Genomic DNA, 27,616 nt, shown 5'->3' with positions numbered 1-27,616 from the left:
ACACATATGAAAATATACTGTCATGACTTTGGCACAGTGAAGGACAATCATATACTCTCAAGCAGTGCTTTGGGAAAATTGATAATAACAATGTAACAACAGTAATTTATTATGTGCCACAAAATTTTAGGTATTTAATTTGTAGCAATTCATTTGCTTTTTACTACATCACATAGCATTATACCAATTTTCTGGTTAAGGCACTGTCAGATGAAGGAATTTGGCCAAATCTCATAGTTTGTAGGTGGCAGCAAAATTGACTTATCCAATTGTCAGTAGGCATGGTGCCTCAGGATTGCCATACTTTAGGGGCCCATAAAAATGTTTTATTTTCTTTTAAAATCAGAAAGGAAAAAAATGAATGGTTAGGTTGAATAAAATGTTTTAATGTATAATATTAATGTTATTAATATGTTTGTCATTATATCAATGTAGTTATGAATGTAATTTTTGATATTGCTTTATGGAGGAAGAGGTCCACAAAGACCCATGGAAGTCTGAATGTGGCCTTCCTGGGTGGCAGAAATGCATTTTGATCCCAGGCAATGTGACACCCAAGCCTGTGTTCTTTCTGGAAGGCAACTTGCCAATGTGTTTCAAAAGGGCTAAAAGTGTTCACACATCTGATTACTTTTCAGGGTTTAAACTAAGAGTAAGTAAGGACAAAGACAATGATTTATTAAAAAAAATTTTTTAATGTTTATTTTTGAAAGAGAGACAGAGCGTGAGTAGGGGAGGGGCAGAAAGACAGGAGACACAGAATCTGAAGCAGGCTCCAGGCTCTGAGCTGTCAGCACAGAGCCCTACGTGGGGGTCAAACTCACGAACTGTGAGATCATGACCTGAGCTGAAGTTGGACACTTAATCAACTGAGCCACCCAGGTGCCCTAAAGACAATGATTTATAAAAAGATACTTATTTCTAATAGTATTCATTTGAAACCAAAGAAATGTTGAATAATGAAAAGCTGGTTCAATATTGGCTATCAATTTAGGGGCCTAGGTGACTGTTAGGAGCTTCTGAATGGAAGTAAACCAGGGGGAAACTAAGACTCAGGGGAGCTGAACATGAGAGAGTAGAGCAGGAAGTGGAAGGAGGTCTATAGGCATCTTGGAGATGGAGTGCAGACCTCTGCTGAGTATGTGTATGTAGTATCAGAGATTGCACTTGTAAGCATGTTCCTGAATTTATTTTTAAAGGGATTAGACAAGCAAAATGGTGAGGAAAAGGTTAGAAGAATCAGTACTCATTACAGCAGAGATCAGTGAACACAATCAGGAAACTCTGAAGATAGAGCTCTGAACCCCAAAGACAGAGGAACCAAGCATGCAAGAGTAAAGAGGCCTTGAAGATCATGTTAATTTTTCTCTTGAAAGCTCTGAAGAGCCAATGAAAGATTTTAAACAGTGAAGTGACATGTTCAGATGTATATTTTAGAATAATCATAGTGGATTATTGTACATTGAACCCTGGTAGGAATTCAGTGTGTAGAAACTGATGGAATGGAGAGGAAGAGAATGTACATTCATTCAATCAAGAGTTATTCAATCCTACAATTGTTCATGGGGTGTTGATGTTGTTCTTGGTATACAATTCTTTTAAAAGCTTAATTAGGATGGCAGAAGAGAGTGAACTAGAAACAGGTTTTAAAGTCAAGGAAAAATTTACAACAGAAAATACTTAAAACATGATCATGCTGAGGGGGTCACAGAAAGGAACAGACAGTAAAGAGGTTTGCTTTGGAGAGGAGCAGGGATACCCAGCTTTTTAGACAGAAGGAAAACTAATAAGCTTTGGTGTGGATGTAGGTAATTTGTGGGGTTTGGGTGAGGAAATCAAGCAAAAATTGTAGAAACCCGTGCTCAAAGGCCTTTATTATTTCTTAAGTAGAAGACCAGGTCATCTGGTGAGTAATGTGGTCACCACTGACTTCTATTTGCAGGGTGGCCTTTCTTCTAAATGCAATACACTGTACCAACATCACTCCTCCGGACTAGTTGATTCGTTTGTATAAATGGGAATAATAGACACTTTTCCATGGTATTGCTGTGTGAATTTGTTGCATTGACACACGCACTGCTTAGTATTGATTTATCTTTGTACTCATACTGGAGTAGGGGGAGTGAATGTTTTGATTGCTCATAAAAATAAAGTAAAAGTCTTCCAGTATGATCATCTAATCTGTTAAATGCAATATTTACTCTTGCAATGGGTTCTAAGTCAGATCCTGAGGTCAAGGAGTATAATTGCTGTAAAGCATTCAACAAAAGAACGCCAGTGTCCCGAGGACTTAACTTGAGGTCATTCACGGGTTCTGCCCTGAACCGGAAAGTCAGGTCAGCAGCACCTACCTCTAGTTTAGAACAGGCTCTTCCCAAATCTCAGCGGCAGCCCCGCCCCTTCCACAGGTTCGGGCCCCGCCCCCCTCTCCCATTGGCTGGCCCTCTACCTCTTCTCGACCGCTCCAAAGACCCGGAGGAGCGGAGTTTTCCAAAAGCATCATCAGGGCGCCCTCGCTGCGCATGCTCGCGGGAAGCCGGATTCCGCGTCCGGAGTTGGAGGTTTTAGGCGGCCGCGGCACAGCGCGCTGTGTGGGGCCGGCGGGGAGGCGCGCGCTCGCGGCGCGGCGCCGGCGACGCGAGCACACGGCGCGCTCTTGAGGAGGGAGGTGTGGGGTCTGCTGGGGGTGGCGCGTGGCCGGGGTGGGGGTGGGGGGAGGGTCGGGTGTCGGCGAGCACGGCGAGCGGGTTCCCAGTGGCTGCAGGCGGCCTGGGCTGCCGGGGCCGACGCCTGGGTGGCTGTTGCCGCCGCCGCCGCCGCGCCTGCTGCGAGATGGCGATCTTGGGTGCGGAAGGGTGAGGGCGCCCGCCGCTGGAGGAGGCGCCGCTGCTTTGGCCGCCCGACCGCCGGGAGCCGACAGCTTCGCGCCGGGTAAGGACGCTTCGGCAGGGGACTGGGGGTGCGGGCAGGGCGGGGGCGCGGGCCCAGAGCCTTCTCGGCGGTGCCGGTAGTCCGGTACTGGCAGCCCCGGGGCGGGACCCTCTGAGGGGCCGTCGGGGACGGTCCGCGCCGCCCTGGCTGCCTTCTCCAGCCCAGGGGCCGGGAGTTTTCTGGGGTGGGGTCACGGGTCTTGCCCCGAGTTGGCCTTGGCACAGGCCCGAGCTAATGATACTGGAGCGAAGTGTTTCCGTGACTCTGCAGCCGCGCTTCTCAAGCTTCCTTAGCCTTCTCAGCGTTCTACCTTCTTTTCCTTTGCTTAACACCTCTCCGAAAAACACCAGTGTATGGACTTACTGCCCGTGCCCTGACTTTGACCGCAATTCTGCCGTCCCAAACCAAGGACTCCCAGGCTTCGAACGTCTTTTAATGACGTGTTTTGTTTAGTTTTTTTTTTTTTTTTTAAATCACTCCGGGTTCTTCACTGACTCTGCAGTACCCCCCCCCCCCAACACAACCCCCACCTCCACCTTTGTGACCCGGTAGATCCCAGTGACCTTGCAGTTTTTAGTAGTCCTTATCTGTGACTTGGACCGTCTTTCATCTTTAATTTTTTTTTTTGTTTTTAATTTTGTAGTTTGCCCATTGCTTTTACAGCCCTTAAATGATCAGTCTTCTCTTTACTCCATCGTTTGGAGTTGAGCGTCCAATGCTCCCATAATTATATGAAACCTTCCTTACCAAAGACAAGTATCTATTATTTTGACATTTTTACTTTCCAGGTTAAAATATTTTCCAGGGGCTTGATATGGCTTTCTTTTTCTGCTTGGCAAGTTCTTATCTTTTTGTGTAGGCTAATGTGCAAGAAGATTTGAGTTTCTGTTTTAAAAAGCTATTGGTAATAGTGGAAAAGAATAATGTACAAAGTTATCTTTTATCCCCCTTTGGTTTTTTACCAGTTTTTTTTTACCAGGTTTTTTACCTGAAGTGCCTGGTGTGCAATGTTTGCGGATTTCTGCAAGAATTCATCCTGATGTATAAATCCACTTTACCTGTCTAAGTCTCTGTATTCTACAAGCAAAATGCACCTTTTAAAAAACAAAGGCATTCTTTATTTGTGACTTGTTTTAGCCATTAAGTAGGTACGTAGCTGTGATTGGAAATGATCACTTTTCGTAAATAGTTAATATATTTTTTAAGTGAAACCTTAGTGACCAAGTGTTGGGAGCTACTCAAATTGAGAAGTGTAAAGTATGTGGAATAGTTACTTGATATGTAGCTTATTAATGTTTTCAAGTAGTCCTTTCCGTAAAATGCAAAACTGTTTATAAGATATCCAACACCAGGACTTAAAAAAGGTTATGTTTTTTGGAAGCCTGGTGTGATAAAGGATGTCGCAAGTAAGTTCTCTGCCTGCAAAGAGGTAGTAATTTTTGCTGTTTACCCCATGAAGGAATGAAATTTCTTTTACTTCCTTGCATCTACTGCATGACTGTGTGAGGTATTAGGGGGAATGTAAAGGTGCGAATTATAGCAGTTTCTGCCTTCACAGACTAGTTAGGCAGGTAGGACTATACACAAATGCTCCATGTGTCTTTTAATACATAGCTAAATTTCATATGGAATTCAGATTGGGAGGGGGTAGAGCTCACATCATATTTAGCAAGGTGGGGTGAGAGATGTTAATTCATAGAGCCTTCAGGCTTCTGAAGTCTTTGTTTTGAAGGATGATTATGACTTTTGATAAGCTGAGAAAGGTAATCCAAGCAGAGAGAAGGGACTGAGAGAAAAGAGCACAGAGTTCATATATTTGCGGAGAGGCAAGTAATTCTATTTGGATGGAACATAAAGTATTTGTGCTAATGTAAAGGGTGATAAAAATTGAAGTAAAAGTTTGAACCAGTTTATGATTGCTTTTAATGCAAGGCTAATGACCTTGGATTTAGTAGGCATTGGGGGTTTAACAGATGATTTTTGAGTTGCGAATGAAATGATTAAACTTTTGTTTTTAGAGGATGAATTTGGCAGCAATGTGTAGTGTGAATTGAGGTAGATATCTGGAGGGAGAAAGACCTCTTGATTGCTGTGGTCATAAATAATAGGGGTATGAACTATGGCTGTCATAATAGTAATGGAAAGGAGGAAGGAAGTTGAATGGACAGAATTTGATGATGAGAGAGAAATGAAGAAAGTAAAAATAACTAAGATTCTGATCTAGGTTGGGAAAATACCATTTTGAGCAACATCTTTGGAAGCTTTATCTTTGACAAACGTATGTTACTTTACAGCAGTTCTCAACCTTTTGATAATTACTAATCCTTGGTTAAACTAAAAAAATCTGGCCTGGAAAACTTCCATATGCACCTGTGCTTTGTGAATGTAATTTTATTTATTTATTTTAAATTATTTATTTATTTTTTTAACATTTATTTATTTTTGAGACACACACAGAGAGAGAGAGAGAGAGAGAACATGAACAGGGGAGGGTCAGAGAAAGAGGGAGACACAGAATCTGAAACAGGCTCCAGGCTCCGAGCTGTCAGCACAGAGCCCGACGCAGGGCTCGAACCCACAGACTGCGAGATCATGACCTGAGCCGAAGTTGGACGCTTAACCGACTGAGCCACTCAGGTGCCCCTGTGAATGTAATTTTAGAGAAGTCCATGAACCTGAACTCACCTGAAGCTTATCCATGGAACCTGTGGGTCAGTGGGTTGGGCTAGGAGCAACTCTCAGAATTAACTGCGGCTTTTAAAACCATTGAATCTTCAAATTCTTTCATTTACTGATAACCCTTACTATAGAGACTTACCTCATATACACTCATGTATATATCTCTTTACATTTGTGTTGTGGTTTATGGCTTACAAAGAATTTTGACTATGCTGTGTTATTTGCTATTATAGAACGACAAATTAACCCAAGGGGTTAAATGATTTGCCCTAAGTGTCTCAGCTAGTATAAAGTGGAATCAGCAGCTGATTGACACTGATGGTTTTCTTTCTTGTTAGATGTATGATTTAGCATTAGTTGCATATAGTTACTGCCTTTAAGTGACCTCATCAGTAAGACTAAATGATCCTGGAGGTTCCTTCTGGTTTTTAACCTTCTGTGATTCTCGGGTCTTTGATTTTCATTGAATTGTCTGTACCCTTCTTGTTTTCCATGTTCAGGAGAGCTAGTGAGACAGAATGAATGGGGAGTATGGAGAGCAGCAGATAGCAATATCAGACCAGTCATTTACTTTTTAATTTCCTTTGTATCTCAGTTTGGGTTTGTGGATAGGGGAAGGTAAATGAAATAAGAAACCTTAAGAATTTTTATCTTTATTCTATCTTCTGTATTCAGGTATGCCTTACTTAAGAATACTCATTTTACTTCATTCATGAAGCCTTATCAAGTGAAAATAGAAACTTTACAAAAGAAGTGTGGGGTCCTAGTCAGTGCATTTTTTCCTTTTTTAAGTTGCTAACTCTTCCTAGTATGGTTAAAGCATAATTTGATTAGTAAATAATTGACTTTTCTCCACTTATAAGATTATCTTCCTGGAAGGGAACCTGAACAAGTTATTATTTAGTGTCTTGCATAGCTCTAGAAACTTTGATTCCATAATTATTAGAAAGACTGGGGTCTTTTTTACCATTTCTATAAAAATATGATGTAATAACAAGTAGTGGAAAAAATAAATTGGCCTTTTTAGTGGTGTTGAAGGAAGTAGTTGCTAATACTTAATGGAGGAAAAATGTCTAGCAAAAGCACATACATAGATGATTTTTCTTCTCTGCTGGCATTAAGAAGAGTATCATATCTTACATTTGTATAGCATTTGACATTTTTCCATAATGGCTATATAGACTATCATTTGATTCTCATGACAGCTGAGCAGTAGATGTGTCAGGAGATAATTATTGCTTTTTAGATGAATACATTTATGCTCAAAGAAGTTAAAACATTTTTTCAAGCTTGTAGGTAGCTAAAATTAGAACTAGAGCTAAAACTCATATTTTTGTTCCTAGGTCAGCAATTTTTTTTTTTTTTTGCACTAACTCTTCATCTACAATGAAAATTTAGCTGAAGGCTATATGTGAGGAGTTAGAATTTATCTGTTTGGAATCTGTGTTAAACTTTTGTACTATGTACATGTGAACTTGTCTACTTCCTTTGTGTTAAAATGGTAACCTCATATCAGTGGCTGTTGTTGGGTAATTTTGAAATTTGTAAGTATTCATCACAAAATAGTTAACCTGTCAAGAAAAGAGCTAAAGTTGATTTTTTTTTCTGAAAAAGTACATTGGTGAAATATAAACATTAATTTCTTTCTGAAAATTTGATTTTTTCTCTTTCTTTCTTTTTTTTTTTTTTTTTTGAGAGAGGGCGCAAATGAGTTAGGGGCAGAGAGAGAGAAAATCCCAAGACTGGCAGAGAGAGAGAAGCAGGGCTCACCTGAAGCAGGGCTTGAGCTAACCTGATGTGGGGCTCGAACACATGAACCACAAGATCATGAACTGCAGACCATGACCTGAGCTGAAGTCACATGCTTAGCCAGCTGAGCCACCCAGGCGCCCCTGAAAATTTGATTTTAATTCAGCTGTTTTTACAGATGAAGTTTGTTCTTCCTTTATAAAAGCCCAGTTTCTGAAAATTTGTATTTTTGGAGCATATAAATCAAGACGTGATTTCCAAAAGTGTCATGATGTTTCGTGATTTTTACTATTACATAAAAAGCTTTATCATTAAAAAAAGATTTGCCATTAAAGCTCTTGTATACACTTCAGATTCACATGATTAAGCAACTTTTGGAATATATTATGTGAAACCATATGCCAGATAATTCCTAAGTTAGAAGGAAAACTAACATTTGTCTTGACATTCCCTAAACCTATTGTTTATTCATAATACAGCCTATTATGTAACTATTACATGCCAGGTATTGTGCTGGGTGCTTGGGTACAGTGCTGAGAGGAAAAACATGAAGCCTGTACTCTTGGAACTCAGAGTTTAGTAGACTCACTAACATTAAGAAGGGCATGAGACTTTATCTTATGTGGTTGTGTGGATGTTTGGGACTATAATTAATTTCATCTCTCTCCTTTTCTCTGAGTTTTGAAAAAATTAGGTAAAAACACAAGGAACCAGGGGCTTCTGGGTGGCTCAGTCAGTTGAGTGTATGACTTTGGCTCAGGTCATGATCTCACGGCTCATAAGTTCGAGCCCCATATCGGGCTCTGTGCTGACAGCTCAGAGCCTGGAGCCTGCTTCATATTCTAGGTCTCTCTCTCTCTCTCTCTCTCTGCCCCTCTCCCACTCATGCTGTCTCTCTCTGTCTCTCAAAAATAAATAAACAGTAAAAAAAAAAATTATAAAAAACACAAGGAACCAGGTAAACATCATTTTGGTCGTTTTGGTCATTTATTGCTGTGTGACAATCCTAAAACTAAGTGACTTAAAACAACCACCTTTTTTTTTTTAATTTTTTTTTAATGTTTTATTTATTTTTGAGACAGAGAGCATGAGCAGGAGAGGGGCAGAGAGAGAGGGAGACACAGAATCCAAAGCAGGCTCTAGACTCTGAGCTGTCAGCACAGAGCCCGACGCGGGGCTCGAACTCACAAACCGCGAGATCATGACCTGACCTGAAATCGGATGCTCAATGGACTGAGCCACCCAGGTGCCCCAGAACAACCATCTTATTTGCTTACCGTTTTACTATCCTGCACTGGACTTACTTGAGGATTTTGAGTTTTGCTGATGGCTGCTCTAAAGGCTGCATTCAGCTGGCAGTTCAGCTGGGAGCTGGTCTTCTCTCTTTTTTTCTCTTACTCTCTTTTTCTTCATGTTTCTCATAGTGTCAACCCCCCCCCCCCCCCCCCACGGCCTTTGCAGCAGTTTTGCTGGCCTTACATGGTGGCTTAGGACTCACAACAAGTGCAAAAGAAGAAGCAACCAGGCCTTCTTAAGGCATAGGCTTGAGATGAGCATAGCATCATTTCTGCCACCTCTGTTGATTAAAGCAATTCACGGGTCCAGCCCAGATTCAAGGGAAAGAGATGAGACAAGTATGTGAATCCCAGGATTGTACCAGACAGCTGTATCAAAATGGGGCTTCTGGAAAACTGTTTATGAAACTGAGACTTAGGCTGCCTAGTACTTTCAGTACTAGGCCTGTCAGTGGGAAAATGGAGTCTGAAATGCAAAAACAATAGCATATTTGGCTTATTATACAAATGGAAATAGCTGGCAATATCCTTGGGTAGAAAAGAAAATTTTGGAACTCTGGGGTTTCACCCATAATGGGGCAGAATTGACTTGCTCTACTTGAGGGCAGTGGTGTCTAAAAAAGTGCAGAACCCAGAGCCCAGGCTGCTCCGAAGCAGTGATTTACCCAAGTCTCCCAAATTGGATGAGACAAATGTCCCAGTCAGCACACTGTGCAGAGTGGGCTATGGTGGGCAGAGAGCCCTCCTCTTAGCCCTTGTGATTAGATGTGAGGCTTAACGGTAGCAGAGCTCCTTGGTGAGTCACTCTGGCCTTGACAAACCTTGAGCAACCTGGTGCCTCACAAATACTATTTTCTGTTTGCAGTGTCTTGGGGAGAGGTTAGGATAAGCCACTCTTCCTTGGATAGGAGTTGTTACAGTGGAGAGTATACACTTATAGAGACTGGGGTGGGGCTTTTCTCTCATTCGGGAATGGTAAGACAGAAAGTAATGCTTTATCCTTTCTAGGAACAAGTAGACTCTGACTGCTTAGCTGGGTTTTTCCTCACTTTATCTTCATTGCTTTATCAATTTATCTTAGTCTCAGTGGTATTTTCTTTTTTTTTATAGTTCACGTTATCTACTGTATAACGTTATGGCTAACAGTGGGATGAAGAAGATGAATGTTACATTATTATTACAGTATAGTTTCTGGATGGAATAATGAATCAATGTATTTCATTTAAAGAATTTAGATAGATTTGAAGCATTTCATGTATACTGAGAAATGAACTCCTGCATCCTAGTGTAAATAAATCTCTGCAAATTTCTGAAAATATTATGTTGGCTGTTGTGGGGAGGAGTTTGGTAATTGAATGTACTGAGAAACAATTTATATAAATAGGAAAGGGTAGAGCACAAAGAAGGGAACAGATAGAATTACCTTAAGGTGTTTCTCTATGACTCTTCAGGGTAGTTCAGAAATGTACTAGCATTAACAAAATTGTAGGTGTGATAGCTTTTTTATTTAACTAATGAAAAAAGTTCTTTTGATAGCTGTTTAGTATACCCATAATTATGATTACATAGGGTGGGTGGAAGCAAACTGTTGAGTCCTGACTTGAAGTAGGATACTCCAGTCATATGTTAACCCCAGCTTGCCAAGTTGTACTATTTTTTGTGCTTAGTGTGGGAAGGAGAATTAGTTAAATGAACTTGCTCTGTATAAAGTAGGACATACTTTACCAAAGTAATAAACTAGATCGTGGTACTTCTAAAGTTTAAGAATTAAAGGCATTTTGGCATGTGTGTTAAGAACTGTAGCTTTAAAGTCAGGTGTAACTGACTTCTGTCAATGCTTTTTAATAGCATTGTTGCTTCAGTTTCTTCTGTAAAATGTAGTGAATATTTCTGTTACTGGATTTTTGTAAGGATTAATTGAGATAATGTTTGTAAAGCTGAAGGCTGGTCCCTGAGACATAAGCAGCTCTTAAGTCATTTTTATTGCTCTTCACAATTACTAATAAGCAAAATTCAAACAATCCATTTTTCTGTGAAGCACTCATTTCAACTCACAGATAGTTGAGGATTAGTTTTGGCATGAGCAGAACAGTATGTCTGATCTTACCTTTTAACTTAAAAAAATAAGTTGCTAAAAGGTTAAGAATGAATCTGAGAAGGACACTGACTCAACATGGCTGGCAGTTTCTCAGTGGTGATGGTTTGGCTGCACAGTTTGGGAGCAAGAAATTGTTAATACCATCAATAGATGAATTACAGTATAGAACAGTGTTTATCGGTGCGCAGCCCCTTCATCAGAGTCATCTGGGGTATTTGTTAAACAAGATGTCTGAATACTTTTTGAGAACTATGGTATGGTCCTTGACAGTGGAGTTCAAGAATCTTCATTATTAACAAATATCTCAGATGATTTTATACATATTAGTTTGAGAACTGCTGGTAGAGACTGAATCAGTAATTTGGGGGTTCTAGTGTTCTCAGAGACTGTTTTTAAAGCTACAGTGTTCAGTAAACACATGTATAATGTAAACAGAGAGCTTATCATCTGAACCTTTCAGATGTTTAAAGAGGCTTAAGATAATTGCCAATGACTTGATCCAAACAAACTATAGAAACCTGATACAGGGTGATTATGTAAGTAGTAGGCAGGAGAAGTACCCATGCAAGAAGCATCCATTAGGCTTCCTTGTTCAAAAAAACTTCCCCATGCTTCTACAAAAGAAGATACTCTTTTGAGTAAAGGTATTTCTTCTTGGGATGCCTGGGTAGCTCAGTCAGTTAAGAGTCTGACTCTTGATTTCAGCTCAGGTCATGATCTCATGGTTCTTGAGTTCAAGTCCTGCACTGGGCTCTATGCTGATGGTGCAGAGCCTGCTTGGCATTCTGTCTCTCCTCTCTGCCTCTCACCTGCTTGTGCATTCTCTCTCTCTCTCCCCCTCCCGCTCCCTCCCTCCCTCCCTCCCCCTCTCCCCCTCCCTCCCTCCCTCCCTCTCAAAATAAATAAACTTAGAGATATTTCTTCTATAAAAATGCCTATGGAAACAGTTAAATTAGATATTGTAATTTGCAGATAGTCTGATTGCTTTTCATTTAGCGAAAATAACTCAAAATAGATTGAAGTATGCCTACTTTAGAATTTGGTCATTTGGGTAGAAAGTAGGTTGGATGAAGACCATAATCTATAATCTGTCTCTTGTGGGGAAAGCCATTGCTTAGCTTAAGGGTGTTGACTTGGGAAAAATGTTGTGAGAAAAGATTTAATTTTAAATCGTCAAGAAAAAAAAGTTGATGCTTATTTTCTCTAACTTTTGTTTAAGGCAGTGGTTTGAGACAGCCTGGGTCTATGTCACTTAAACCTTCCTCAGTCCTGTGACCATATCTGATAATGGAAGAGCAGATCTTTAAGTTTGGGCTATTCCTGGAAAAACTTAACCTATGTTTATATTAACCATATTTTTATTGTGTTAGTGCATTTTGTGGTAAAAAAAACAAACATGCCAGACCCATGATTCTTTCTAAATTTGAGTGGAAAGGATTAGTTGGCATTTGTTTGAGGAACATACTGTTTTTGTGTTTGATTTCACTGACTTTGTGGCCAGTGCTTTGGAGAGAAAAACAACAATAAACTCATTTCTTGTCCTATGAGCTGTGAAATAATATTGTCAATATTTACATGTGAATACCCAGGATGGAAAATGTACATTATACTCCAGAATTTCATTGTTCTAAGTTAAAAGTTTTGGCAATTATAACTTGTTTAAACTTTTGTGTGATTTAATTTTCCTTTAAAGTGTTAGCTATTTAATTGGTTAGGCCTTAAAGTAAGACAAACTTAGATTTGAGTTTTCCAAATTCTTTTTTTTTTTTTTTTAGGTTTATTTATTTTGAGAGAGGGCACAAGCAGGTGAGGGCAGAGAAGGAGAGACAGAATGCCAAGCAGGCTCTGTGCCATCAGCGCAGAGCTCGATGAGGGACTTGAACTCAAGAACTGTGAGATTATGACCTGAACCGAGATCTTGAGTCCTATGCTTAACCAACTGAGCCACCCAGGTGCCTCCCCTCTTTTTTTTATTTTATTTTATTTTATTTATTTTGAGAGAGAGCTTGTGGTGAAGGGACAGAGAGGGAAACAGAACCTCCAGTGTAGAGCTGACAAAGGGCTCGATTCCATAATAGACCCTGGGATCCAGGACCTGAGCTGAAATCAAGAAGAGTCAGATGCTTAACTTGCGGTTCTTATTGGCTAAGTGATCTTGGTCAAATTAACCTTGGATTAAGCCCTCATATTATCATATGTAAACTAGGTATTCATATGTAAAGTAGTAGTAATAATACCTAATTCATAGTTTTCTTGTGTGACTTAAAACTGGCACTTAGAAACAAGTAAATAGGATGGGTTCATAATACCTTGTTGATGACAGATAGGTTTCAGAATTTATATTTAATTTAGAATGGTAATGGACTCCATATACTATGTTAGGTAAAACCCCAGTGAAATATAGGGCAGTAGCCTCTACTTTCTTCAGCAGTGTTTAAGTATGGGTAAAATAATGGATGACCACACATCCAGTCAGATTTTGCTATTAAATGAGTCCAAGTCAGTTTAGTTTTTGATACCAAAAGAGTTATGAAGTAGCTTTATGATTTTATAGTTTTCTGGGTTTTAGATTTGTGGATAAAGGACTGTGTCCCTGTATTTCTACTGTATTTTAAACATGAGAAGACTTACATTATTCTAAGAGTAAAGTTTTAGCTGTTTAGTTGATTTTCTCATTTTGGAAAGTTTCTGTGTATTTTAGATTCTGATATTTTTCTCTAAGAGTGAGAATATCTGATGGAAGTTTATACTTAGCAGCCTGCTTTAAAATTCTTAGGAAGAGTAATAGTAAATTAACATTGTGTGTCAGTTACTTGAGTAGCTTTAGAAATCCTGAAATTGTGTCTTTATAACAAAAATTTACCATTATTTCTCTTGAGTGGTTAAATGTAATTTTGATCTTTACTGCAGATTCAGGGGGTTTTGCTGTGTATCATTTTGCAGCATGGCCATGTGACTGAAATGCCTTTCTTATCCTCTTATCCTCTACTGTTGTGGAAGTATGGTAGAACAGTATTGGAGTTTCTCTGCCTCAGAATCTTGAGAATATGACCAGAGTGGTGGTGGTGAAGGAATAGGGTTAGGAAATAAATACTCATTGCACATCCTCTGTATTCCAGATTCTAGAAACAGTTCTAGTTTCCTAGAGTTGATGTTAATTAATACTTCCTTTTTCTTTCTTAAAACCATGTTAGTATCCTCATTTTACAGATGAGAAAACTGAGACTCAGAGGGGTTAATTATATACAAATAGAGTTGAAGTTTGACCTTAGGTGTGTCCTACTCTATACGTAGTTCTTTATATTACATTACCTCAGTGTGCTCTTCTTACACTGGAAATTGGCACTTTGGAATTGAAGCATTAGCACATTTCCATGGCTACTTAAATGCTAGTAAATTAGCATCTTTAATGTATTAAGAAGAATCAGGAACCGTTTTGGTGTGAACTTAACTTTGGGTCATGATATCTTATCAGTGCAATGCAGAAGAGCACTAACCTCATCAGCAGGCCTGGGTTGGGACTGCCATTAAGAAGCTTTGTGTTCCTGAGTAAGTCTGTTAATCACCTCTCAGCTTTAGCTCTAAACTTTCATGAGATGTAGCAGATACTGTATATTTGAAGAATATCAAACGTTAAAAAATTTTGGATTCAAAGGAAAAAAGTCTGGAAATCAAGTATTATACTATTAAAATACAGTGCTTTGAAACAACCAACCAATTATTTCTGGAAATCTTTTTGTCATTTTGAAATATGAGATTGTACATAATATAATTACATTAAGTTTGATCCTTGCAAAAGTAGGAATGTTATGTTGCCCTGGATGTTTTTCCCAGATTACATGGAAGTGATTTATTAACTGTGATTCCACAGTTTACCTCTTTCATTGTTAGCATGTTTACGCTTTACACGTTATCTTTTTTAGATTACTTGTTCTTTTTCAGTTTTTAGGAAAAGCATTTTTTAATGACTAGCTTAAAAGCCCCAGAAACCACCTACTTGAAGTTGCTTCATCTTTAAGTGATAAAATAAGAAAATAGTACTGTCAGGTTGATATAGCAAAATGCTCAGTTTAAGGCATGGGTTCAGCTCAGCGTTTTTTTTTTTTTAAGGTTTTATTTTTGAGAGAGAGAGAGGGAGATGGTGGGGGGAGGGGGAACAGAGAGAGAGGGAGACACAGAATCTGAAGCAGGCTTTATCCAGGCTCTGAGCTGTCAACACAGAGCCAGATGCAGGACTCCATTTCACAAACTGTGAGATCATGACTTGAGCCGAAGTTGGATGCTTAACCAATTGAGCCACCCAGGCACCCCAACATTCTTTTTTTCTTTAGTTTATTTATTTTGAGAAAGATACAGGGATCAAGCTGGGGAGGAGCAGCGAGAGAAGGAGACAGAATCCCAAGCAGGCCTTGCTGTCAGTGCAGATCACTGTGAGATCATGACCTGTGCCGAAATCAAGAGTTGGATGCTTAGCCAGCTGAGCTACCCAGGTGCCCCGGCATTTTGTTTTTTATATTCTGTTTTTGTAGTGAAACGTAGTAAAAAGAACATTGATTTTGAGCCCAAGAGATCAGAGTTCAAAATCCTGACTTTCACTAGTCTTATGGCCCTGGGCAATAAATTCTTAAAGCCTAATTTTCTTCATTTGTCAGTAGGAATAATTAATGACTCTGAAGGATAATTGAAAACATTAGAGATAGTTTTTTGGTTTTTTTGTTTGTTTGTTTTGTTATGTGACTGACAAATAATAGGAGTCCAATAAATGGTCACTGTTATTCTTACTGGTTTTGAAGTCAGAGACCTGATTCAGATCCCAGGTTTAAAACTGGCTGTGTTTCTGTGTCACTTAGACACCCTTTGTAAGTGCACATCGTCCCAGGTAGTTACACTGTATCATCTTAGACTTACACTTAGGAAGTATTTACTCAGCTCTTTTTATTCCTGTAAGTTGATGATGGAAGTTTGGAACTCAAGTTTTAAGATGCTCTTTGTTACTTAAATTTTATTTTCTTAATTAATGTAATCCAGCACACGAGTGGGAAATTTGTTTTCTACTGATATTCAGTAAGATGGGGAAAAAAATTATCAAATACAAAAATTTTTTGCTTGAAAAGTTTTGGTGTTTTGCCATTGTAAACAATACTGTATATTATGAGAAATTGAGAAATTTTAATTAGAAAAGAAGTTATCTCATTCTCATTATTTATATATTATTTTGGTGTAGTTTTCCTTTGTTGATGTAAATAAATATTAGTGTTAGTTCTTTTAAAACAAAAATAGGAATCATCTCTCTAAATTAAGAATAACTGAAAAATAAAGTAAAAATGTGTTTCACTTTTTTATGATGACCTGAGGAGGAGGAAGGCAATGGAGCAAGGAGAGAAGGAAAGTTAGTGTGATAAAAGATAGCATAACAGTGCCAAAATCCTGTGTTTTTGTTTTGTTTTTAAGGGCCATCATTGCTTGGCTTAATTAGAATAATTTCTGCTAAATTTCATGTTTTTGTCCTCACTAATGTTTTCTAGTAAATGAAGTACAAGCATTTTTGATATCCCTTGCTTCCAGCAGAATAAACTGTTAATTTCATTTTTGGGGAAGTTTGTATAATGTATTCAATTATATATATTTTTAAAGATGCATTTTATGGAGCAATATCACCATCTTGTGGCCTTCAAGAAAATTGTTGCTAAAGTTATGTTTTTACAACTGTAAGCATAAGTTAGCTTTCTCTGCTGTTTGTCACAGCTCAGTCAAGTTTGTAATAGGCAGTTCTTACTGTAAATGGGGGTGGGGAGTAGAAAACAAAATGACTTGTACACTAGGATTGCAACTTCGTAAAAAAAAAAAGTGTATTGGAGGAAAATAATACTTTGAAAACAGTTGTGGGTTGGGTTCGTGGGAAGATTATGGATGATTGCTACTCTTATGTTCTCATGAAATATGCAGTGTTTTACAAGCAATTGTGAGCTAGAAAATCTCAGAATGTCCTGTGCTCTTTTAATAGGATTTCCAGGGCCCAGAGAAATTTAGATGTCCTGTCTCACTGTGCCATTTAGTGAGACTGTTATCTAGAGCAGTGTTTTCTGAGCTAGTGACTCTTGAAGGAATATTTTCTATGGGAACTTTTACACTTTTTCTTTCATTTTGATGATAATTTTAAAAGGGAAAAAGTCAATTTGAGAAGTATGGTGTTTCATTTAAAAGAGCACCTAAAAACTAAATGAGACCATTTGGTTTTAAGTCTGGGTTTATTTAATTGTTTTTGAGATTTGGTTGATACTGATTATCTTTAATTGGCAAATAAGTGTTAAGCACTCTGTGTGCCAGGCTTTGTGGTAGGCAGAGTAGGTAAGATGGTGAGAATTTGTCCTGTACTCTTGGAATTTACAGTCGCAGATGCAGTGAGAAAAATAAAGCTATTTCGAGAAACACACAAGGTAGAAATCAAGAGTTCTGGATAAAAATAGCTATAACTTTTTGAGCATTTACTGTGTGTCAGGCACCATGCAAAATGCTCTCGGTACTTTTTCTCTATGTCAGAAATTTATTTTGGAATTTTGCTTTGATTTTTGCAGGAACAATGAGTATACACACAAATAAGTATTTGTGGAAGCTCAGAAACATCTGTGTGGAACAATAGGTTTCCTTATACAGTGCAAGTGGTTCAGCTGTTATGGGTCCAGTAGGCTTTTGTGGCTTGGTTTTGGTATCTTACCACCATTTATAATATTTCTGTGGGAAGATTTGTGCTGTGTTCTAAGCAGCTATCTTTCTCCCAGACTTTTAGAGTCCAATCGATGTGTAATTTGGGGATTAGCATATAACTTGTGAATTACTTTGAATAGTTAGGGCTTGAAGTTTTCAAGTTTAATGAACTTTCATTAAAATGTATATACTTTTGGATGTTGGAGTATTTAATAAATCAAATGAGCATTTTAGTTAACATGTTTTACTTTTGTATTGGGTATTTTTGTATTGAGCTGTTATTGTGGACTGTGGCAGTGAAATCACATTGGTAAGGCAGACATGGATTACCAGGGCAAAGATGGGAGAGGATATAGAGGTTTATAGGATCTTACAGGATTTTCTTTATAATATTTTAAAGTTTTAGTTCTGTGCTATATGAGTACTTTTTTTTTTTAACCTACCCACACTAGCCGATTCTACAGGGTTAATGTTTTATTAATTGTGAATTTTTATTTAACATGAATTTATTGAGTGTTCGGTAAGGGCTGAGCACTAGGCCACAGGCTGGAATTATAAAGATAAGTTGTAACAAAAAAATTTACTGTGTAATAGGGGAGATAAAGAAATAAACATGGTTCCAGTGCTATGAAACACAAAGCAGCTAACTAGTCCAAAATTGGAGGTATGACACTTGAACCAAATCATGAAGAATGGTTAGAAATTAAGTAGATGAGGGTTTGAGAGTACCCAAATGTTTCCGTGAGAATTACCTTGAGCCCCCAGTGTGCATAGTCAGTCCCCCAGATGATTCTGACATGCAGCCAGGGTACGGGAGACTGGTAGTGAATTAGAAATATTTGTCATTAGGGGTACCTGGGTGGCTCAGGCGATTGAGCATCTGATTTCAGCTAAGGTCATGATCTCACGGTTCGTGAGTTCGAGCCCCAAGCCAGGCTCAGAGCCTGGAGCCTGCTTCTGATTCTGTCCCTCCCTCTCTCTGCCCCTCCCCTACTTGTGTTCTCTCTCTCTCTCTCAAAAATAAATTAGCATTAAAAATTTTTAGAAAAGAAAAATATTTGTCATTAGTGAGGTTTGGGTAAAGAGCTTTTCTTGAGACTACCAATTATCTTGTTTTCTCTAGCTGAATTTTAATACATAAAGGTGGCAAGAGTATGTATATACATGATACATTTGAATAACCAGAAGTAGTTTGATAGTAGCTAGAGTATATGCCCTTTTCTCTTTTGGAACCTAAACTCTAAACGACTCTAACAATCAGTGTCATCGCTTCTAAGCATGAACTGTTAAAAACGAGTTGGAAAAAAATTCACATGTCTGTGGGGATTGGTGCTACTGCTCCCCTGGGCCTAAGTCTCTGCTCTGTTTGTCTTAAATTCCTTACCTCGCTGCATCCCTTTTCAAACAGAGAATGCCTTGTATTCCCAGTGTCTCAAGAAGTGCCTACTTCATTGAGGAAATGGGTTGGCCTTCTCACCTGTTCTTTTCTCTGTCTATCCTCAGTGTGAGCTATGTCTATACCTCTGTGTTAAATCTCAACTAGCCCTGCCTTCTCAGAGATCTTGTCTAGTACTCATCATTTCTTCTATGACTTCAGCTTCTTCCTGTCTGAAAATATATTCAAGTCTCTTCCATCTTCAAAAACAAACCTATGAATACACCCTTTTAAGCCTGTATATGTCTTTTCCTTCACAAACATCTAAACAATGGTTTCTTAAGCCATTAGCTTCTGGTCCTACCACTCTGTTAAAATTATTCTTGCTAAGTGCCTGCTGACATTCATATTGTGCAGTATACAGTTTTCTCTTTTTACCTATCTTACTGTTAACCATCTCTTAGAAGCTTTTCCTGACACCTCTTCTCACCAAATCTAATTTAGGTGCTCCTCTTTTGTACTTCTGTAATACGCTGCAATGAGCTTAAAGCTGCTGATTTCTGTGTCTGTTTCCACTGCTAAATTATAAACTCATTGAGGGCAAAGAGCTTATCTTAGATGATTTAACACACTACTGTTTAACACATTACCTGAAGACACATCTGGGGTGTGTGTGTGTGTGTGTGTGTGTGTGTGTGTGTGTGTGTGTATGTATATATATATGCTGAATGACTTAATTCACAAAAATTGTTAAAAGAAATGCCTAACATTTATTGATAGATAGCTCCTTTTTGCCCCATGGTAAGTTGCTTTTCTTATGCTGGAAATATTAAATGAGAGGCTTAGGTCAGGATTTTGTGGGGAGAACATGGAGGCCCAGTCAGTGTTTATTGAATGAACCATTATCTGATGATACAGAGAGGTCCTGGAAGGAATAGGTAGAGGTAGCCACAGTTTGGACATGGAAGATGAGGGGAGATATTTCAGTAGACTGCTGAGGCAGCAACCAAATAGCAAGGGTAGAGAAGTGAGTAGGAGGTGAGAAGGAAGGGTGGCTATTCTTTTGAGAAGACAGGGGTTTTTTTCCCCTCCTTTTTTATTGCCATTCTTTTTTTTTTTTCTTCTTATTGCACTTGTTTCATCTGGTTTGCTTTTTGTTTGTTTTAATAAAACATGAGCCCCATGCTCATGCTAAAGGAGAGTTGGTTATGAATGAGAAGTGGGGGGAAGCCCTATCCTAGGAAGTGAAAGTGGTGTTAAGCACTTAATCACTTTGGAAAGTAGGAGGGTATACTTCATTTTTAAAGACAGAACTTGGACAGGATTGCATGTAGTATAATTTTATAAGAATCTCTGTCAGAAGTTATTTAAAGTAGGTGGGGTAAGGGTCTCAAAAGGCTATAGTATTAAGTTTGAAAAGGGTAATCTCAGTGTTCAGAAAAATTAACTGATAAATTGCAGTAAATATAGTAGGACTATATATATTTTTCTGTAAATGTCTTTTTTTTTTTTTACTGTTTCTCATATTTAATATTGCTTTTTTAAAGTTTATTTTTGAGAGACAGAGCGAGTGGGAGAGGGGCAGAGAGAGATGAGGAGGGAGAGAATCCCAAGCAGGCTCCGTACTGTCAGCACAGAGTCTGATGTGGGGCTGCTCCAGCTCATGAACTGTTGAGATCATGACCTGAGCCAAAACCAAGAGTTGGACGTTTAACTGACTGAGCCACCCAGTCCTCCCTCTCATGTTATATTTTTAATAATTTGGCATTTATACAGCACTTTGTAATTCACAAAATACTTACATGGATCTCACCTAGGCGATTTGCTACTTAGGTTAAATTACTTGTCCAAGGTCTTGTCAGTTTATTTATTAAGCATTTATTGTGTGCTGGGTATTTTTCTTAGTGCTTTGTCAATGTTAACTCGTTAACTCAAGGTAGGTATTATTACCTTCTTCATTTTATAGACGTAAAAACTGAGGCATTATGAGGTAAAGGAGCTTGCCAAAAGTTGAACATAGTAGTCAAGTGGAGCTAAGATTTGAATCTAGGCAGTCTGGTTGCAGAATTTACACTCTTAACCACTGTTTCACTGCCTCTTAGTAAATGTGGGAGTAGAAATTCAAATCCAAATTCAAACTAGACTTTGGTAAATGATAGTTTCTTATTTTCAGTCTCCCCCTATGTACCCCTTCTTCACCTTATTAGAAATAATTGGACCACCAGGCACACTGAAAGCCTTCTATAAGTGACAGTTTAGTTGTTGACAGGACTGGATTTGTGTTTCTTGTAACTTCAAACATTACTAGTTATTTAGAGTTTTATATTAAGTTTGTAGTAAAGGTACTTTTTAAAAAATTTGTTAACCTGTGACTTTGAAAAGAGCAAAATGGTACTTTTATCAGCTCAGGATAGAAATATCTTTGATATTTGATCCTCTGAACTGGGCTTTGCTGTGGTGTGTCATAGCTACTGCTAATTTAACCTCTAGTTTACTGTTTAAATTCTCTTTTTAATTATTTATTACCTTTTTTGGAAGGAATTTGCATTCCATATAGACAAGAAGACCCTGTACATTTTGCTGGCTGGAACTTTATATGAAACACATTTTGTTTGAAAGGATGGGTGGTTAGTTTTGCCTTGGATAGGTAACTATCTTGTAATTATTTCTCAGATTAAGTTACTGTGATCATGGTTGTGCTTTGACTGGAGGCTTGCTACCTGTGATATACAAGGCTGATTTGAAGGCAAGGATGGAATTTGAATTAACCAGAATCCAGAAGGAACTTAATTAGAATGAGAAAGACAATTGAGTCAAATAGTTTAACTAGCTATTGGACCTGAATTTCTGTAAATAGAGTGAATTTTATGTGAAGAGCAATGAGGAAGTAAATTGCAGGAAATTAATGGGCAGCTGTTAGTAAGGGTGTGTGCCATGATAATATGAGGAGACATAGGTTAAATTCAGCAAGGCTTCTGACTACCTCATAACATTCACATTGTTAACTATGAATGTTTGTTGATCTGAAGAAGGGAAAGAAGTTTGTATTAACTATATAACCATGACTTTAGATGGGTCACAGAGTAATTTTGAGAGCAAGGAATTCACATAGTTTGGAAATGGTTAAATTTGGCGATAAGAGAATCTACAGATAGATCAAGGTTTAGTGCTTAGAAAATTAAAATTATGTGTATAGTACATTTCAATGTAAGATTTTTATTTTGTTTTTGTTTATTAGCTTGAAGTGGCAGCAGAAAATATTAATGAGAGCATTTTGAGAAGTTTATTGTAAAGCAGATTTTCTGTGTAATTGAGAGAAATAACACTTAAAAGGTACAGTTGAATATAAATTCACTGTACACAAGAAAATGAGATAATAGGGAGAGAATGAATTTATGCAAGGGGAGATGTGAGATATATCTAGGGGGAATAAAGCCAAGAAAAGAGGACTAGATTTGTGTTGGTGGAAAAGTAGAGGTAAAAATGGGAGGAAAAATGAAAACAGAACCAAAAAGTTTGGGGAAAATTAATGTATTTGCCTCCTCTGGTTGAAAATCTGAAATTGAGTAGAGATATCAAATAATGAGCTGGAGATACTCATTGAGGAATTTTGACATTTTGAACATAAATACATTTTTCTCATTAAAAAAAACAACAAAAAACTTCTTGTGCTCCTGTAAAGTTCCATAATACAGTGCACTGAAAGGAACTTTGAAATTGAAAGTACAGAAGGGTGGAGGAAAGATGAGTTTATTAGAGCCTGTGATTAGAGAGTCACTTTTAGATTAAAATAAACCCCAAACTATAGTCAGAAATTAAAAAGTACATGTAGATGCCCATCTTTATTTGTCCTTTGGCAGATACCGCCAAGTGTTTTTAAAGTCACTGGAATGACACAGTTTAAAAGTGTTAATTCTTTTTTACTCAGTGGCACTTGTAAATTATCAGGAGTGTGTTGTTTTGCATTAAAGAGGATTAGTGAGTGATACATAGATAGGTCTGTGTGGACAAGTAAACTTTTTAAGAAATCAGCTAGCTTTCATGGGGCAACTGGGTGGCTCAATTAGTTAAGCGATTCTTTGTCTCTTTGTGTGGACTCCTGCTTTTGGCTCAGGTCATGATCTCATGGTTCATAAGTTTGAGCCCTATATTGGCCTCTGTGCTGACAGCATGGAGCCTGCTTTGGATTTTCTCCGCAACCCCCCCCCCCCCCCGCCCCTCTGTGTATGTGAAAGTTTGAAACTGTGAAGTGCTATGAAAACATAGTGATGATACTATTGGAGGATTTTTTTTTTTACCTCAATAGCCGAGTTCATTGTCTCACTGCTTTGATGAATGAAGAGGTGGACACAAAATGAGAAGCAGGCAAAATTTTATTAGAGTGTAAGATCAGAAGGAAAGCTCTCTAAGGTTCTAGTTGCCTCCCCGTGTCCCCCCCCCCCCGCCCCCCCTTCCTTCCCCTTTGTTCCTTCTCGGGTTTTACCTTTATTGGCTGGATAACTCTAGGTGTTAGGTTGTCTATTCCTGATTGGCTCGATTGCATTGTATGAGGGGTGGTCTATGGCCATACCGTTCCTTGTTGGTCATAGGTTTTATGGTCCACTTATTTTTAGTCAGGTCTTTTGTCAAATTTCTGAGGAAAACCTGAGGGGGAGTAGGTGGTGTCTGTTATATTCTTAAGAAGGACCTTACGCCTGAGGGGGTTTGCTGTAGTCCGACATTCCCAGCATTGTTCCAAAAAATGTGTTTTTCCCCACCCAGGGATGTCAGGTCCTCATCTTTCCCTCTCTGCCTATTTTATCCCGTCTTTTCCCTATCATAATATTGCCACTAGGCACTGGTGGGAAGAAGGGGAGCTGGAGGGACTGGAGGCAGATTGTTAAGTGGACAGATTGTAGAGGGAGCATGCAGTGGTACAGCTATGGGGTCAGCCCTGCTGGTCAGTGGAATGAGATCGACTTGTGGGATACAAGGCCAAGGTGTTGTTGGCATAGATGTTGAGACAGGAGTGGGGATGATGGTGTAGTATGGGGAAGAACTGTGGGCCTGAATAGGAACTTGGAAATGCCTTTAAATGCCTTTGGATCCTTACGAGACCACAGGGGCAGTTATTTGGAGTTTAGTGAAACTAAACAATTCTGAGGGCTAAAAGGCACTGGGTATCAAGAAAGCTTCTTGCTCCTTCCTCTACCCTTTGCCCAACATGTAGTCCCAGTGGCATTGAAGCCCACTGATGAGTTGTCCCTGTAAAGTTGATTTTTCCTTTCTAATTATTTAGGCCATACAGAAATATAAAATTTAATGGGATTGTGCTTTATTGTAACAGGATTCTGTAAGAACAATCTCTTTGAGGTACATCAAAAAAGCTGCCTACACAGAACCATTATACTGTTTACTAAGGTTACCAAATACCCACCCCAGTGTGTCCCAAAGCAAGAGGTTTCCCAGGGAGCAGAACTAAACACTGGATGGTCCTGGAAAGTCAGTATGAGTCACCTTCTTATTTACTCTCTCCCATTTTATAAATTCATTGAAATGACCAATAATATCTTTTTATGAATGATCCTTATGTAGAAGTAACATTCTTGTATTATTTAAAATTAAATCTTCTATTTTGTAGCTTACGCTTTTATGAAATACTTATTTCTGCTTTAGAGTTGCTAAATCTTGGATATTTTAGGGGCAGGGAAGCTGTTTTTTTATCTATATCTTTGCCACTTCCAGTGAGTTTTAGATTTTGTGCGGTTGATATAATAGCTTTGCCTGAATACAGGCTTTCTAACCTTCCAAGTTCCACATTCATTAGATGAAACATCTCTGGCATCTGATTATGTACCATCCTATCTTGTTACTGAAGTGTTTACTATGTGTTAATATTGTCTTCAAAACTAGGCTAAGTATTCACTGGAACTTTGTCTTCTACAGTTTTTGTGTTCTTGCCATGCCCACTTTGCAGACTAGGTAGTACGTAAGCGCGTTTATTAATTGATTCAGGTAGATAGATATGTGACAGTTTTCTGGCTTTTCCAAGCCTTGATGCTGTGTGTAGCATGCAAAATGGATCAGATTTGTTGTTCTTTTTTCTTAAAAGTTGCTTTCTAAGTCAGTTGCTTCTGACTTAAGGATGACATCTTGAAGTAAGCAGGCAATTGAGATATATCTTCTAAGTGAGGATTTGATAGACCAATAACCTTGGAGGACTGGAAGCATAGTTCGTTACCTACATTCTGGACTCTTCTTTTCTTTGCAGTCGAATAATAATGAACTCTTCTACAATTCCGTGGCATTTTTAAAGGATTGAGCTGGACATAATCAGCTTCCATATAATTGGCCATATCCTCTGGGTATAAGTTGTAACCTAAATTCATTTGGATGAATAACCAGTTTGCTCAAAAATTTGTTAACAAACTCAAAGTTTTGTTTTTGCCTTTTGCCACAACTGGCCACACAGATGTTAAGTGGTAGAATTGGAAATGAAATCAAAATAGTATGACTGTGGAATTGGCTCTTAAGCTTTGTACTGCATTGTCTCCCACAATTTGTTCTTTTTATCCTTATCCTGGTTATGGCACCCTCATCCACCCAGATAGTGAAATGGGAAGTTTTGGTAGTTCAGAATCCTTTGTAACCCTCAGCTATCCCATAACCATCTGGTTAAAGATCTTATATATAGCCTGAGTCCCCCCCCTCCTCCCACCCCGCCCACCACCACTCCCAGTGCTCTGATTCAGATAAACTCAATATTTTAGATCTAACCCTGCTGCTGCCAGAGTTATTCCCCTCAAATGTGATTCTTGTTGTTGAAACCCTTTGGTGTCTTATCAGTTACCTTTATGATAAACTTTAAACTACTACGCTTGGTATATTTTGAATACCATGTAAACTATTCCATAGGATCCTGTGCAGTTTAGATTACTCAGTTTGCCTGTTAACCTTATCACTTGACACTATCCCTACCTTCCATTCTCCAGCCATTCTAATAGTTCTCTGAATGCACCATAATTTCTGTAATTTTCTCTTGGAGAATTATACTTCAAGAAACAGTTCATTCAAAGGAAGACACAGTTCATTCAAAGATACCTTCTCTGTGAACTGTCTCCTGATTCTAATAGTTTGGATTATCCACTTTTTCTTGTGTGCCCCAGATGTTCTACTTTACATTTTGCATCTATTTTAGTAACTGTAACACTGAAAGGTATTTATTTGTTTACAGGTTTGTCTCCTCACTAGACTATGAGCTCCTTGAAAGAAGGAATCCTGTCTTACTCATCTTTATATCCCCAGTGTCTAGCACAGCTCCTGGTACATAGTAAGTGATTAGCAACTTCTTTTTTGAGTAAGACTATATTTTAACACTCTTAACTCCACATATTGACAGTTACTTATACTGATCTAGACCTGTATTGTCATAACAAAATATGATTGTAGACTTTTAACACTTTTGAGGCACAATTTCCTCATCCGTAAGATGAGACTAGTACCCCCCCTACTGATACAACGTTATTGTAATACCGGATTAAAGAATATATATAGCAGTGCATTGTATTTTAAGTGTCACACAACTTTATGTTGTTAAGTGTGGGAACTAATTGTATGTTGAAATTGATCATTTTATTTGCTGTGTTCCTTTTAAGGCAAAATGGTACCATTTTTGAACCATTTCTGTCATGTTTTGCAGTTACTGATTACCAGAAGCATGTACTCAAAATAACAAACCCTATGCCTGTTTATCTTTTTTGCTCTGCAGTTACCTTTCTATCTAATTGACTAATAAAGTCCCTCAATTTTCTTTTAATCTGCTTCCAAATGAATTAACATCTTCACCTTTCCTTAGATCCCTCATCCATTGTTCAGAGGAAGAAGTGTCTTTTTCTTGGAAGACTAATCACATCATCTGTGACAGCTATGCCTTTCCCTTTTTTTCCCTCGCAGGCTATAGACATCATACTTGATCGATTAGTGATCTACACTTTACCTGCTTTCTTGCCTTCCATGCATTCTTTAAATTTTTAGAAGTTCTGTAATTTTAACATGCCAGATTATATGTAATATATGGAAGTTAATAATAAAAACAAACATTTGGGAACCAACCACTTAAGAAGTAGGTCAGTACCTACACAGTTAAAGAGCTACCTGTGAGCACGTCTAACTGCATGGTCCTGTCTTTCTCCGATCCCTGAAGTAACTGCTGTTCTGAATTTTTTTTTTATTCCAATTTTTTTATCTCTTCTTTTCCTTAGTTGCATTACCACAAATGTATTTTTTTTTTGTTTTGAGTATAATAAATGTTCTTTTCATAGCCTTTGTAAACCTTGCACAAAAGGCATTTTAGTATAGAGGAAAACCTAATTTACAAATCTTTATACGTTCCAGAGAAAATATTCAAGTATCATAAAAGAATACATAGAAAAATTTCAGTGTGCACATTCATATTTATAATTAAATAATCATGGAGACTTACTTTTGGGCTGTGCTTATTGCCTCACCATATACAAAATGAAGTGCCTTATCCAGAGGACAGAAATATAGCAGAAGTATTCTCACATATTAGTTTCTTTAGTTTGTGCAGAAATGTTTCCATTAGATTCATAGCGTACTTCTTGGAAGAGTGACAGTTTGTCATTTGATTGCCTTTGGACCTTAGCAGTTCTTTAATGGGCTTCATTCAGTTTGTTGATTGTATAAGCATTTGAGACTCAGAATCCACAATGCCACCATGTTTTTGGATTTCTTTTTCAATCATGGAAGTGTGGCATTTTCAAAGGAATTGCATAGCAAAAGATG

The 27,616-nt window shown here is 38.2% G+C and overlaps 1 protein-coding gene across 8 annotated transcripts in view; it reads left to right on the top strand.

Annotated features, from left to right (window-relative positions):
* The first annotated feature begins 2,793 nt into the window (after positions 1-2,793).
* Positions 2,794-27,616, top strand: part of WWP1 (WW domain containing E3 ubiquitin protein ligase 1) — a 139,123-nt gene continuing 114,300 nt past the window's right edge. For 3 of the 8 annotated variants that reach the window (XM_053208283.1, XM_053208277.1, XM_027064286.2), the window contains exons 1-2: positions 2,795-2,931; positions 26,046-26,141. In XM_053208283.1, coding sequence (XP_053064258.1) covers positions 26,066-26,141 — 76 coding nt within the window. In that variant the 5' untranslated portion in view covers positions 2,795-2,931; positions 26,046-26,065. Of the gene's footprint in view, positions 2,932-23,357; positions 24,314-26,039; positions 26,142-27,616 lie in introns of those variants that run through there. The other 5 variants (XM_027064287.2, XM_053208276.1, XM_053208280.1 and 2 more) reach the window with 5 other exon arrangements.

This window comes from Acinonyx jubatus, chromosome F2 (assembly GCF_027475565.1).
Source record: "Acinonyx jubatus isolate Ajub_Pintada_27869175 chromosome F2, VMU_Ajub_asm_v1.0, whole genome shotgun sequence".
In the NCBI taxonomy this organism is placed as follows: Eukaryota; Metazoa; Chordata; class Mammalia; order Carnivora; family Felidae; genus Acinonyx; species Acinonyx jubatus.
The sequence above is the reverse complement of the archived record's forward strand: the minus strand, read 5'-3'. Positions and strand labels throughout refer to the sequence as shown.